Here is a 15,502-nt window from a genome sequence, read left to right on the forward strand (position 1 = left end):
ATGCTGGCCAAAGGAGGAGGTAGAGCGGAATGACTGGAAACAGGCAGCAAGAACGAGCAGGGATATGACGGTATTGTAAACACAGGTGAAGACAGCCTTGTTTTGTTTGGACAGCCTTTTCTCAGCCACACTTGTGGATTCAGCCCCATTCGCGGTCTGGAAGCTCAGAGAACTTCAGCGTGGACAGGACCAAGTGTCCCCCAGGCACCTCGTGGCTGCAGCTCTGCAGAGAAATCTACTGTGTGCAGGAGCTCAGGTAACTGTGGTTGGAAGGGGAAAGTTCTCCTCATCAAACAGGGGTCTTGTTCCATTCCTATCAGGCAACACCCTCTCTACTGTATAGCTTAACAGAAAGAATAACAAAGTCCAGCTTAAAACCCAGCCTGATAATCATGCTCAGTGAAGAACACAGCACACACTTCCTGCTAGTGGGAGCAAACAACCTCGCCCAAGCCAAGGCATGCTCAAGACCAAGGTGTGCTGGAGACGCCAGAATAAAGCCTAAACCAGCCGTTTTGTGTGGGAACAGCTGCCCAAAACCAGCATAGGCTCCAGAGATGCCCCGCACTGGGAAATGTGTAACACGCACCCACCTCCAGCAGGGAGCCCGGGCAACAAACAGCAGAACGTGCCCAAGGAGAGCTCTGATTTCACAGCGAGCGTGGCAAGGGGACTGAAAACAGCAGACAACTGTCCAAGTTACCAGAGAGCCGCCCAGCACCTCAGCTCTTTGTTTTTGCAAACAGGAAATTAAATCCCCCAGCAAACAAAAATCTCTTGAGCAGCCTGGGAAGGAAGGCGGTGGAGCGGTGGCACGAATACCAGGCTGCAGCATGTCCTTATTGAGTTAACTGGGGAAAGAAAGGGGGAAGAAGGCGAGTCTCAAAACAGGGCAGTGCTGCTTGTGGGGCCGCCTGGCACCGGTGGGGAGCAAACGGCGTCTGTGCTCTCCCTCTCCTGACCCAGGCCATGAGCTCCGGGGTCCGTGAGGGAGCACGGGCAGGCCGGTGGAAGGGCAGGGGACACGAGTGTGCCCGCCTGGCAGCGGGTTTTAAGGCCACACGTTCGGGGATGGGCAGGGACATGAGCAGACCCTGCAGGTCGGGCTGTGCCCAGGTGTGAGGGAGCCCTCGGGAGGGTCTGCAGGGCAGCAGGAGCCCCCAGCTGGGGCTGTGTGAGGGCACAGGGGCAGCAATGACTCCTCCGTGCGTGTGGTGGTTCTGCGGGCAGGAACCTCGTGCCTCCGTGAGGAAAGGGGGCACCCCCCGACCGCCGCACTGGGATCGCGAACACGAGCGTCCCCCACGCCCCTGAGGCGGCCCCACGGCCGCGGCTGGAGCGAGGGACTAAACAGCGCCCCAGCGCCAAGGGCCGTTCCCGGAGGGACACCCGCGGGCGAAGCCTCTTCCCGCCCGGGTGCCGGGGCTTTCCCGGGGCCACGTGTGCACGGCAAGGGCAGCACCGCCCCGCCTGGGCCGGCCCGGGGCTCGGCGGGCCCCGCTCTCCGCCCTCCCCTTTAAGGGGAGGGGGCCGGGCCAGCCGGGCCGCCCGCGCTACCTGCGGGCGGGGGCGGGCGCTGGGCAAAGTTTGTCTCTGTGGTTGGCTGCGCCGCGCGGCGCGGCCGGTCGGGGCGGGCGGGCGGCTCCGTGCGCTCGCAGGGCAGCGAGCGAGCGGCCGGCCCAGGAGCGCTGCCTCCTCCCCGGGCGAGCCCAGCGCGCCGCGCCCGCGGTCCCGCCCGAGCGCAGGGAGAGGCGCCGCGCAGCCCTCGCCAGCATGGGGCACCGCGGGGACACGGCGTCCTGCCTGCCTCTCCTCCTGCTCGTCCTGCTGCTGCTCGGTGAGCCCGGGGGTGCGCGGCCGGCGGGGGGGGGGGGGGGGTGCGCGGGGAGCGATGGAGGGCGGCCGGGGGTGGGTGGGTGCGCTGCCACCTTGGCCGCAGGTAGCGCGGGGGGTCCGGGCGGGGGCCGCCCGCCGAGTGCGGAGCCCGGCACAGCCCGGCCGGGGCGCTGCCCCGCTCGGGGCCGGGCTGTGCCACCCGCCCGCCCGCCGGGCTGAGCCGGCCCCCGGCGCCGCAGCCCCCCCGGCCCCCGCTGCTCCCTCCGAGGGGTCGCTGCCCTTGGTGTCCCCCCGAAACTTTACGAGGCCTCCCCGCAGTGGGGATGGGGCGTGGAGGTGCTGCCTGGCGCGGTTCGGGGCTCCCCCCGGCAGCCGGGGTCCCGCGGCGCCCCGGCGGGGGGTAACGTGGCCGTGTAGCTGTAGCGGCTCCTCCGGGACCCGGTGCGTGGGCTGCGGTCCCTCGGGGGGGGAAGCGGTGAAATTCCACCTGGGACGGGTGAAGGGGCTCGCTTGAGGGCCGAGCGGGGGATCCTTCTCCTCCTGTCCCGGGAGGGGCCCCCGCGCCCTCCTCGGGTTCTCCGGGCTCGCGTTCTCCGGTTCTTCCCGGCGCCCTTCCCGCTTGGCTCCCGGGGTTTGCTGCCTCTGCCGGGAAGTTCTCCCGCTAGGAGATAGCGAGTGATTGTGTAGGTGATGGTTTGTGCCGTGTTCAGGTAATTGTGTAGCTGTCGTTGGTGTGACATGTGGCATTATTCCTCGCCGGTGTCAGGCAGCGTGCAGAAATAAAGACAGTAGCAGGCACTACACAAAAGGGTGAGTGGGGGTTTTTTTTACGCCCCCCCCAGTGTTATAATTTTTGCATCATTGATAACGCTGTTACAGAAGTAGCAGTGAGTTTAAGTAGAGAACCAGAAGATTGTTGGGGTTGGCTCTGGGCAGGCAGAGGTACCTCAGTGCTGGTGAGCAAGCGTGCCCCCCAAATTACTGTATGCAATTCTTGATTCAGAGCACTTGACTAATTTCAGGTGGTAAGTGTGAGCCTCTTCCACATTTCAGGTGGAAGGAGTAACTAATCAGTGCCCCAACCCCATGCTGCAACGTTCTTCTTTAAACAAAACTCTAATCACTGACTTAGTTTGTGCGTGTACTTTTGACTTTGCTATGACTAATTCTTTTTCTTTTTTTTTTTTTTTTTTAAAGTCTGCCAGAGGTCTTTACTCATGGTTTGGCTGTTGAATCTTTCATAGCCAGGTCTGCAGAGCGGAGAGTTACAGTTGAAAAGTCAGCTTCCTAAACCTGGGCTCATCCCAGTCTTTCCTGAGGCTGCTTGCAGGCAATAGGGGCAGAGGTTCTCTGTTTGCAAGTCAAGATCCTACCAGACACAGGTGTCCACTGTGCTTTCTCTTACTTGCATCTGAGGTTAGTCATCTTGTTTATCTCTACAGCACAGGCATTCTGCCAGCTGAGGAAACAGTGAAGAGCTGGAGAGCTCACCTTTAGTGTTTTTGTTTAGAAACAGAAAGGGAATAAGATTTTTTTCGAGAGAATGATTTAGTAGGACAAGCGGAAAATCAAGACTCTCAGATGCTCAAGGTCATGCAGCAAAAAGTAAAAACTATTAAGGATGACGCACAACAGGAAAGTTGTTTCCTTCTTAATTCTGGATGAAATAGAACTTAAAATGGGCATGCACAGATGTATGGTCACTGTTCATGATCTGGTTTGTCTGGGTGTTCAGAGTTGCCTTTCAGGAATTGTTTCTTTTAGTAGTTGAAATGGTGCTTTTAAAATTGAAAGTGCTTTTTGTGTGCAGAAAAAAACCCATCTGAACTTTAGTCTTACTTGTGGTGTGTGCTATGATGTGGCTGGCTATCTTCTGATAAAATTGCTTGGTGGCTTCTATGAGATATTTCAAATGTTAAGAGGTTGGGAAGGTGATGTTTCTCTCATTCTGGATGGGAGAATTATACTTCTGTGAACCATTTCTAGCAGCTCTTTAATGGAGAGAGAGGCTGGGGCTTTTTGGTAACTAATGTGCTGCAAGTGTTGAGGAATTCTTGTATAAGGGAGGTGGAGGGAAGGAGCTGAAGCGTAGGAGAGTTCATCCCTTGCAAGTACTCAGACTTGATTGTTTTGGTCAGATGTTTACAAAATAATGCAGCAAAAGGATGCAAATGGCTGAAGTATTTGGCTGTGGTAATTGAGAATGTTTTATCATCCTTTCTTCTTGATCCAGTACAGTTATAATCTGTTTGGTAAGGAGACTGTGTATCCTGATGGTGAGGCTTTATCTAGTCTCCCTTTTCTTCCCTCCTCTGGTGTGGTTAGATCTTGAGAAGAGAGGGCAGCAGGAGAGCATTTTGTGCTGCCATTGCCTCTGTTATGTGTGATTTCACTCTGCAGCCAACCTACCTAATTAACCTGTGAAATGCTCTGGAAACCAAAATATCTCTCCTAGGACAAGATAGCCAAAATGCAAAACAGGTATCTGGTGGTTACCAAGGCTCAGACTGTAAAGTAAACAACAAGCCTTCCAGCTCCTGAATTTTTTTTTTTTCCCCTGGTTCTTGTTTGAGGTTCAAGGTAATAATTTCAGTGCATCTGAAAAAGACTGGTTTTTGTTTAAGTGCAATGGGGCATGAGGAGAGCAGGTACTCAGTAGATCCTGGGGGAGAACCACTGATAATGGGTTTCCTAGAGGTGGCCTTTTTCTTAGTACTTTTTAGACCTGTGTGGCACTTTCTGTCCGCTATGATGAAAGTCAGTTCCAGCATGCCAGAACCCCAGGAGCCATGTGTTTGAATGAATAAGAGTTGCTTCCTACATCTCCTATCTGAAATTATTTTTGTTTCTTTTCCTCAGAAGCTACAACAATTAGTCACTTGAATCAAGGTTTAATTCAGGCTTTGCAATGGAAAGCTTTTGGTAATTACTGTAAGTTATTGTGATCGTGCACTTCAAGGAGAAGTGTGCTTTCATCTTTTCCTGCATTTGCAGCTAAAGTGGAGGCATTAGAAAATGGGAGAGCCTCGAGGTTTAGGGCAGGGAGGCAATGTAAGGATGATTGCCCACAGAGTGTTCAAGGTATACTGGAGTGGAATCTGCTTCCTGTTCCCTTGCTGGTGCCTCTCACCTGCCGGTGAGCCCAGGGCTGGCGCTGGTGGCCTTTGCCTGCCTGCTGTTGTAAGAAGGCAGGCTCAGATCTTCACTGGTCCTCAGAGAAGGCACTGACAGGGAGACCTGCCTACCTCTGTTGTAACTTTAGTGGTGGTTAAAAAGGCTCCCAGAGGGTAAATACCAACAAGACTGTCCTGGTCTCAGCAGCTGCAGGGGCTGCTGAGGCACTAGAAGCACGTAGTGAGCATTGGAACTGGGTTGGTGAGGCGCTGGAGGGCAGGTGGTGCTGCTGAGGAGGAAGCTCTTTCCCTGTGGTTTTGCCATGCTGATGTATTTTCTTAGTGTGTAGGCTGTGGGAATCGAAGGACTAACAGTGTGTAGTGAGTGTTTTTTCCTTTACATCCTGTGTTCTTTTGGGTTGACAAATGGCAGCTTAGTCACCTTTTCTGGCTCTCTTGTGTCTCTGCAGGTGCCTGTCTAGGGCTCCTTTTTAGGGACTGTGGGTGCTTTTTCTGGAATTCTTCGACCTTGTTCTCCAGGTTTCTCGATGGCTGCGTTTCAACGTAGCAACAGCTTGCTCTCTTTAGGTAGCCTCTGTTGTATTTGGCTCTAATCCCTGAACCGAGGTATAAACCTGCCTGAACAAGATTTGAAGTAAGCAGTAGGGGTCATTTAAAAATGCAGCTACATGCTTGATTAGAGGGGAATGTTCTTAAGAAATAGTATATATCCACCTGTCTAGCTATATAAACAAACATTCAGGGACATTTGAGATTTCAGTTTTCTAATAGATGTATTTGTTGATCTGTTTTTGTGTGGTTGTTTTTGTTATTTTATAGTTGTTTGGGTTTTTTTCCCCCCCAGTCTCCACAATCCTTGTCAAACACTAACCTGCAAAACAGAAATGTATTTTTTTTTTTTTTTGGAAGGGAAATGGTTACATATCTCAATAAGATATTTTTAGAAAGTGAACATTTCAGTTGTCTTGTTTTAGATGCCTTTCAGTGATATATTTTACTGTGTGTGGAGTTCTTTGTTTTAGAAGGGAGGGAAAGGGGGACGCAGTGTCTGAAAATGCGAATTCTTTCCGATTATGTGTGGAAGTCAATTGCTTGAAAGTTAAGTTGGAGATAACTTGAGGAAAACAATAATAACATGAACTGGGTCAAAGTAGGGGTTAGGTCAGTGACTATAAAAGTCTCCAGTACTTTCAAAACAAAGATATTAGGTGGAGTATAAAGGAAGAAAGGAAGACTGTATATTGTAATGCAGATAAAAATATCTGTTTAATACTTTGCTTTTGACTTTTGTTGGAGATGATGCAGTTACTTATCAGGCCCCTGGTAGACGTTCTTATTTCTTAGACCTGTGTTAGTAAATGATAAAGTCAGTTTTATAGAGACCTGTGAGGTGAAATTGTCTCAGCATACCAATGTTTCCATTTCTGTCCAAGAATAAGCAGTTTTATGCATGACCCTGCTTCCTAACCTGAATAAGGTACCACAAAACTGGATATTGAACAAGCCAGGAAGAGATTGCAGCATAAGCAGGTTTGGAGTTGTTAGAATCTCCTGCCATAAAGAGGGAATGAGCTTGTATCAATGAGATACTAAGTTCTCCATCTCGCCATTTTTTTTTTTCTAGTTGACTCTTTAGCAAACCTCAAATTGTAGCTTTCTTCCAAGGTTTGAACACCTGCTGACAAGAGGCTTTAAAATAATGAGATGAAGTTTTAATACACTTTATGCATTGTGTTTTGCAAGGGGCAAAGGTAGAAAATCAGTTTCAGAACAAACTGCATTTGGGATAGGTTGAACTGAAAAATAGCTGCTCAGATGCCGAAAGATAATGTCTTTCCACATCATCAGCATATCTAAAATAAGATAAGAAGCAAGACAGAGGTTATGGAACTTAAAGTTTCTTGGCTTTTTGAGTTTCATATCAGAAACTGTCTTGTTCATTTACATGTAAGCTTTCATAATTGTAAAGTATGACTGATTTCTTCTAAATGAAGTCTGTGACAAAAGAAAAAAGGATAACCTTCTTTTTTTTTTCCTCCACTGAAGCTGGAAGAGGTTTCAAAGCTGGGTTTCCAGTGGAAACCGTAATCAACTTTGAGCCTAATCAGAATGCTGTAGTTAAAGTGAGCTGGATGGAAGGTAGAACCGGTGTTGCTAAATGCCTTTGTTGAGTCTTGTGAAGTTCTAAAGCCATATGGTGATGCTTTTAGGTTTGAGTTGATGTAATTGCCATGGGGACTGCTTGAAACTTGAGGTAGTGCTGCAGTCGATGCTCCTTTTCATTACACTGGATGAGGCAAGTTGCTGGGAAAGTCTTACGTGACAGGGTCTGAGGAAGCAGCCTGGGGAACAGTGTCTTTTGTGTGCAGCAGTGGCAAAATACTGCTGCAGAAATATGAAGAACTGCTGAAGCAAGCTGAAGTGTTTGACTAGTGATAATCTCTGTGGCCAGATGGAATTTGCATGGATGCTCTAAAGGGTCTGAACTGTTAGCTGAGCTATCGGAGGAAGAGGTAAGAAAGACACACAATCCTGGACAGGATTTCCTTTAAAAAGGAATGTGAGGGTGGTTTTTAGAATTAAATGACTTGTGAACTTCAGGAATGAGAACTAATTAAAGACTGGAGCTCCCAGGCAAGCTGTCACAGCTGCTGATAGGCAGGGCTGCCAGCAACGCCTGTAGTATATCTGCTTGTTACTCTTTGTTATGAGTGCCATCTCTTAAATTGTTTATTATTCTGCAAGGCTTTAGGCATTCATGCTGAAATTTTCTTGGCTGGATGTCTACCACAGGTTGACTATTTTTTTTTTTTTTCCCCAGGAAACACCACCCACCTCCCCCTTCCCTTAAAAAGTGCCAGTATTTCCAATAGTTACACTTGAAGAGGGCGCAGGAAGGTTTTTTTTTCTTCCCCTTTTCTTTTTGATTCTTGCATGTTCTAGTCTTTTCTTTCTCCTCACTCTTGAACCAATAGTAATCTCAGCTGTGAAACTGAGAGGTTCTAGCCCCTCCATGGTTTAGAACAAGAACTGGAAATTTGGCTGGAGAGTTAACTTTGCATCAAGAATGTGGCTTTTGCTGTTCTTAGGAAAATGTCCAAATTTGGCCACATTGTAAGACTTGGAAAAGCATCAGTTTGTAAAAGCTTAGTAGGGAATTAGTCTCAAGTCCCTGGAGAAAGCATTCTGTCATTGCTTTTAAGGTGTCAAAGGATTACAGCTGTAATTGGGGGCAGAGAAATGGAACCCTTTTTATTCCAATTTGAGATTTCTGTAAATGTGTGTGAAGTCCTTTTCTTTTTTTGCTTCTGTTCTTTTTTTCTCTGTTCTTTTTTGCCAAATTGCCCAGTGTTGGAGAGATGTGGTGGTCTGTGTGGATCACTGATTGTAGCTGCTGTGAGAGTCTGGTGCTTGTAGCACACAAAGTGTGTGTGTGTGTGTGTGTATATATATATATGATCTTTCTTACATGTAGCTTTTAAAAAAAAAAATCAGTGTAAACTTTGTGTTGCTTTTAACTTTTGTTCTCTGGCTTCTCTCAGGCTTTCTTTCCCAGGTATCCATCATTGTCCTTCACTTCACACTGGCTGTAAAACAACTCCTGCTGCTACAGTTGCTCTTATGGCACTCTTCCTTTAACAGGCTTGATTAGTCTGGACTTGCCTTTCTGCCGACTTTTTCTTAAAGACGTGCTTTAGCTGTGCTGCTTAGTGCTTGATTCATGACTGCGATTTGCATGCTCTTTGAGTCGCTCTTTTCTTGCCGTATCAGTAGCCGTGAAAGAGAGTTTGCTGGAGCCATCGCTGGGGGTCGTGTTGGTTAGCGAGGGTCCGGCTCTGACAAAAGCTGGCTCTGCTTAGGTTTTGCCGGTCTTAAAAACCAGTAATTGCCAATGTAAAGGACTTTTGTTTCCGTGCGTGTTCCACTGTTAGCTCCAACTGCAGAGATTTAGCGTCGTGTTTCAGTCGGTCTTTGATGCAATGTGGCTGTGGGGAATCTTTGAGCAGGCTGTAACGCATTGTTCTCCTACACGCATTAAAGTGATTGTTGCAAGAGAGGCATCCGCGGGGACCTCTGCCAGCTTCTTATTGATGTGTGCAGTTTCATCTATTGACACACTACCCTTCATTATTACACACTGAATCCTATGGCAGTGGAATTTGCTATTAAATCTGCCCTGCAAAAGGGAATTGGCAGGAGCTGCTCTAAAAGCAGCGTGACCCCTGCGTTTGCAAAGAATAGCTTCTAAATATGAAACAGATGCTGAACTAATGGAGGATGCTTCCTAAATTTTCAGGGTACCAAACATAATAATTTTGAGCAAAAATTCAGAATTTGCTTAATTTGTGAATGATCATTTAAGTTTCAATACCCCTTTTCTTCCCCCCAAAATGTATTTCTGATCAGTAGGTGTGTATATCTGTGCTTGAATGCAGCAAGTGATACTGAGGTGAAAATAGGGAATTGTTTGTTAATGGAAACTGTTAGAATAAGCAGTGAGGTGTTAGTCTTTCTGTCTGCACTCTAATCCTCCTCCCAGTGCTAGGGGGTGGCAGAGGTGGTGTATTTCCTTTGCCTCTTGCCACTGCCACAAACTATTTTGTGCTTTCGGAGCACCACCCGTAATTTTTACCAGGATGTTATGACGTCCACCATCCCTGAAAAGAATCTTGTGTTCTTCAGAAGCCCAGTGACACAGCTGTATTGGGAGGTGATGTCAGTGGATGGAATTTATGCCTGTGTAAAGAGCCTTTATGTTACATATACAGTGTTCATGTTCACACACACTTCATATGGAGATCTAAATTAATGCAGAGTCGGAAACCTGTTGCATCAACCTTGTTCCCTTTGATCTCAGGGTTGGGTTCTAGACAAGGCATGCTGTACCTTTTGGCATAGAGAGCTTAAGTGCTTGGAGCAGGCTTTATGGGTGAGAAAATGAAGAGCATGAGAGCTTATCAGAGCTAAAATCACTCTGTGATTGTCTGGAGGTGGAAGGTAGCCAGGTAAGCCTGGGTCTTTCATGTCTATCACAAAGCAGGGCTGTCACCAAAGCTATTGACTAAGCCATGGTTGCTGGCTACTGTATTGATAGGCACCTGTCAATAGTTGCAAAGCTGATGATGTCCCTGGGTTTGTGGGTTTATTTATTTATTAAAAAAAAAAAAAAAAGTTGAGAAAATAGCATATGTAGCCAGGGGTCAATGGGCACAGAAGGGTGGCTGTTGCTGTAAGTTAGAGGTGGGGGAAGGAAGGTGAGGAGAGATTACTGGAGCACAACACACTTCCCAGAGAGAAAGGAAAGTGGGGGAATAGCTTTTTGAAAATGGAAGAGTTGGTTTAAAGTGTGTCTGCGTGAGATGGTGATGCTGGGGCAGTCATCCCCACAAAACAGCCTTGGTAAAAAGCCACAGGTACCTTAAAGCTCTGCAAGCAGAGCTTGACATACCCTAGTTTTCTAAGCAAAGTTTTCTGCTCACCACTGGCAGGTAAATGGAATATCTAATTGTAGGCTCCTGCAGAGTTTAAAACAAGGACTGAAATGCGATTGTGATGCGTGTGGCTGCAGGGTATGCTGTGGCATCTGAGTTGATGCTGGTGTCTGCCTTTTAACTCTGAAAGGGAGGGGGGTGAGGGGGGAACTGCAATAACTCTGTGAATAGAGTTACTGGGTGGGGATGGCCTTCCAAAATAGCCAAAGAACAAATGAGACTTCAGATGATACCCTGGTTCCTGCTTATGACCAGAGGCTGCAGGGCGTGTGCCTGTTCCAGACTTTGCCCTATAAACCTATAAGGATCAACAGAGATAGGCCAAAGCTACTTAGAAAGTAGCTGTTAGAGTTAATTTTGAGGTATTTTTCACTGACCCTCCTCTTGATGTGATGAGCAGTCAGCTTTTAGTTTGATTTTTCTTCCTGTCTGAAGCAGTGGAGAGACACCTCCTTGTGCATCTGGGCAAGGGCTGGTGACCTGGGCCCTTCTGTACTCAGACTTGTAAGGTAGATCCTTTCCTTGCTTTAACAATTCCTACCCAGAATAACAAACTAGTCCCCTTCCATGGACTTTGGCATGTGCGTGTTCCATAAAAGTCATGTGCTGGCTTCTCCTGTGTTTTTTCTTCTTTTGTCTCACTTCTGGTGCCTTGGGATGAGAACTGGCTTTGCATATGTAGGTTTGGCCGAAGTCCAGCATGAATTCTGTTCTCACATGAGTGGCAGTCTGGGGTCAGCACTAATCCTCCAGTGTCAGGGCTGCCTTGTTGCTGTGGGATTTTGCTTGCAGTCCCAAGTGGGACTTTGGTCAAGTGACTGTCATAAGTACACAGTTGTTTCTTGGAATTAAAGCTCTGCAACTGAGGTTTGCACCTCAGAGGGGTCTGGTAACAGGAGACATCCTGGGACTGCCCCTTGTGCTGAAACAATGCATTCAGAGAGGCTGTTTGCTGGGCAGGTGATCAGTCATGGAGCTACAGGGCAAGCCTTGAAGAGCAGTTTGTCATGGGGGTGGGAAGGTGTTTGGAAGTTTTGGCAGGGAGGAAGCAAGGGCCCAAGCTGCAGATTCTGTAAATGACTCTTCTGATGAAGAGCACTTTGTGCTGATGACTTTTTCATCTTGTTCTGGTGACATAAGATTTTTTTTTTGACCTTGGGTGTGCAGGAGGGAGGGTAAAAAAAACCCAAACAAAAAATCAGACCTGGGATACCTGAGTGTGAGGAGGAGGGTCCGTAGGCTTATAGAATATCTAGCAGTGACACATGCTGAATCCAGCCTTGTGTCTGTCTGTCTATCTTTTACTGGGCTTGTGTAAAATGAATTACTGGTTTTGCTTCAGTTCAGTGAATCTGCTGGCCTGAGTAAAATAGCAGCAGGTCTGGGTGGCATCCTAGTCCACAAGGTTGCCCTCTAAACGAGGCTGAGTGAGCTTGGTACCCTGTGTTTTACATAAAACAACTGGATGTGTTGGCTGTGGCTGACACATGGAGGCTGTCAAGGGGACAGTCTGCCCTGTTTCTGACTGTTCTGTTTGTAGGGGTGAGTGAAGAACTTTGGCCTTCAAAGTTACATGGGTGCTTCTCAGTACTACATAACATCACCACTTCCTTCTGCATTTCCCCAGCAATTGCTGTTTGAACGTGCATTATAAATGTGAAAGGCTCATGAATTGGTGATTGCTTTCAATACATACAGCCAAGGAGATTTTTAACTTGTAGTAGTTAATGCCCCGCCTTTAAGACCTCTTGTGCAGTCCTGGATGCACGTCACCAGATTATGAGAGGAAACAGCCTGATGATAGTGTCTGTGTCTTTAGTGAGACTGCTAAATTCCTCACAGGCACCTGTATGTACCCCTTCTGTTGTAATTTGATATAAAATTTGCTCCTGTTACGTTTACCACGTTTAAAACAGATCTCTAGCGCTTCCTCAGAGGCAGTGGTGTGTCTGGGTAGGTCATGCTGGGTTTGAATAGTTGTTCCACTTTGCACATCTCTAGTCTGGCTGGCTGTGTTCTTGTTCTGCTGTGGCATTTTGGCTGGTTCACGCCTTTAATGTAGCTTGGAGGGTTGGTGGGAGCTTGTGGGGGATCTGTCTTTCTGCTTCAGCAGCCTCTGCCATGGGAGCCTGAGACTGTTCTTAGCCAGCCTGCCTGGACTGAGGTGGTTCTCCTTCTTGAAAAAGATGGCATGCATGCTTTGTATTGAGATAGATAAAGGGCAGTGAATACCTGCTGGGAAACCTGAATAGCACTCAGGCAGAATTCTGCTTATCTGGTGGTATATATTGTTGGCGTTTCTGGGAGAGTAGAATCTCTCTCTTGCCCTCTTTCAGAACATCTGTTACTGTGCATGAAGTCATCTTTTGCCTTCCTTTTTTTCCCTTCCATTTGAATCCACTTCTACCTAAATAGTCGTCTATGCAGCATCAGAAGTGTGAACGCCAGCAAAGATTTTTCTCAGGTCGACTTGGGTGTTTTGTTCTGCAGGAAAGTCACTATGGGCAGAAGCAGTGGAGTGTGTACTTGTGATAGGGCAGAACGGTGACAGACTGTGGGACTTGAGCTGAGCTGCCTTTGAGCTCATTGTGGCAGAATGATAGCAAAGGTGTAAGAGGTTTTTTTCGATAGGATCTCGTTGCCTGTGGAACTTCGCAGAAGTTTCTTACTGCATCTGTTTCAGAAAAAGGACGTGTGGCATCTCTTCTGGCTGGCACAGCTGGCCTCATGAAAGAGCTCTGACAAATATTGCCTTAGAGCGTTGTGGCTACGTAAATATTGCTACTGTGTTTCACTGAAATTTTGGGCTAAGCTGTATAAATATGTATCCTTCCTATGGAAAACAGGGTTCTGAGTATAACCTCAGCTGAGTTCTGCTGCTTAACAGAGGTTTGTTTCGGTGATAACCAGTTGACTGACCACGCCTGTGACTCTTCCCAAGCTGTCAACTGCATACTTACCTTTTCTTGAAGCGTGTGTCAGCTAGGAAAGAACTGGGTTTGATGATTTACAGCACTGTGCCCGAGAGATGTCTTTCCCATTCGCATTTTGTAATCTGAATAATGTGATGTGAGCACAGCTTTGTTAGATTTGTAAACTCGTGTGATGATTAGAAGGGAAGAATATATCTGCCAGGTGGATTAATGAAGATGGTTCTTTTCATCAGTAGAGAGATTTTATTTTTTTTTCAATAGGATCTCAGAGAATTCTGGGAGATCTCACTGATTGTACTGAGAAACTGTAGATGATGGGCAGGTAGTGAATTTCTTGCATTGAACTGCTAAAAGATGAAAGTACAGTAGTGTGAGCAGGGTAGGCAGAAATACAAATACCTTAAAACTGCCCGGGGAAGATAATTACTCAAGTGTTAAACTGATTTATTCTCTTTGGTAAAGAGGATCTCCTTTTACAATAAAGGCAATGAGTGCTGCTTTTCAATCTAGAGACAGACTGGACTTCTGTGCTTTAATACTTCCTAGCAATCCCTTGTCCAAAGCTTATTTATTCCTTGTGAAAAGAACAAAGATCTTGAAATAATCTGTGTTTTGTCTGGGGAAAGGCAAAACCTGATCTGGTTGTGTGCTTTGTACCCTGCATTTTGACTCTTGGTAGGCTTAGGCTATAAAACTAGAAACAGTGGAGGCATTTGTTGGCTGCTCTTGCATTGCACTGTGGCGAGTGCTCTTCTGCTTGAAGTCTTTGAAGCGTCATCATTTGATGTTGTGGATTTTAACAAGTTCAAGCTGCTGGGAAATGCTCTTCAGATTATTAATCTCTGTTCTTATTTCTGAAAAATTAAGCAGGGAGGCAGGAGGTGAGGTGGGAGGAAAGTTGTATAGTGAACTAGAGCCCTGTAAATTCTGCATGTACCTTCTGTTTAGGTCTTCACTAGCAGCAGGAGTGCCTTTTGTTATTTTCTTGTAACAGTTGTAATACTGATTGGTCTCTAATAATAAATAAACTTTCTACAGGATAGTGCCCTTAACATGATTTATGACTGCCATTCCAACAAGAGAGCTAAACCCAACTGGTTTTGGGATGTAGTAAAATAATGTGAATTTACCAACAGTGAAGAAATTAAAAGGGAAATAAACAGTTTTGCTTTATTTATATATGAAAGGCTTGTCAGTCTCAATGTTATGTATTGCTGACGTTGGACATTGTTAGGTGCAGACCTGGGAGGAGGACACTTTATTTTTAAACCATTCATTGAGAAATCTGAGTGCAGTATAGTGTGTCTCTCTTTGAGTATTAATGAAGGTGTATCTCCTTTTCTTTTGCCCAGTGGGGCTTAGATATAACACTGACTTTTTTTGAACAATGCTCTCTCTTCAGATGTTATTGTGAAGCATGAGAGCAAGGAGAATTTCCTGATACTGCACAGCATTCAGTCCCTTACTTGTTTATCCTTCATTTCTGTTTTCTTAGGTGTAGGTCCATGTTTTGTGCTGGCATTCTGAAGGATGTGTCAGTTCATGTAGTCTCTAGTGCTAAGGCTGGTGAACAGGTCTCCTTGACTTGACATGGCTTCCAGGATATGTTCTGATAAAGGGATCAGGGTTTTCTCTCTTCATTGGGACAGCAGTGCTTCATGCTTTGGCTTCCTGGGCCTAATCAGAAGTACCTCTGGGGAGTATTAGCTCTCCCAGTGCATTGAGTACATCCTTTCTTACCTGAGGGCTGTTTGCCCTCAAGTGAAGGGGACAGTTCAGGGAGACACTTGTTTGCTAGAAATCTCAAAGGTGCTTAAAAGCTACTACTAAGACTCTTCTCTCACAGTTTAAAAGCGTGCACTGCTAAGTCTAGTGTCTGGAGCAAAGTCCATCTACAGCTTTTCAGGTGAATTTCAGCACCCTTAACTTCCTGAATTGGTGATCTACTTTCCACTTCTGCGCTCTATATTTTATGTTGGTAGCTGCTGTGGTTGAACTAGACATAATTTCTTTTCCACTGATATTAAAATCGTTTGTTTGCGTTAATACAGTGGTTGGTAGAAACTTCTGAGGCTTAGTCTGCAGTGCACTATTGCTTTTGGAATGT

General features: G+C 46.7%; 1 protein-coding gene across 2 annotated transcripts in view; it reads left to right on the forward strand.

Annotated features, from left to right (window-relative positions):
* Positions 1–1,753: 1,753 nt before the first annotated feature.
* PTGFRN (prostaglandin F2 receptor inhibitor) overlaps positions 1,754–15,502 on the forward strand; it is a 67,895-nt gene continuing 54,146 nt past the window's right edge. For both annotated transcript variants that reach the window (XM_032680330.1, XM_032680331.1), the window contains exon 1: positions 1,754–1,837. In XM_032680330.1, coding sequence (XP_032536221.1) covers positions 1,774–1,837 — 64 coding nt within the window. In that variant the 5' untranslated portion in view covers positions 1,754–1,773. The remainder of the gene's footprint in view (positions 1,838–15,502) is intronic.

The sequence above is a fragment of the Chiroxiphia lanceolata genome, chromosome 2 (genome assembly GCF_009829145.1).
Source record: "Chiroxiphia lanceolata isolate bChiLan1 chromosome 2, bChiLan1.pri, whole genome shotgun sequence".
NCBI classification, from domain to species: Eukaryota; Metazoa; Chordata; class Aves; order Passeriformes; family Pipridae; genus Chiroxiphia; species Chiroxiphia lanceolata.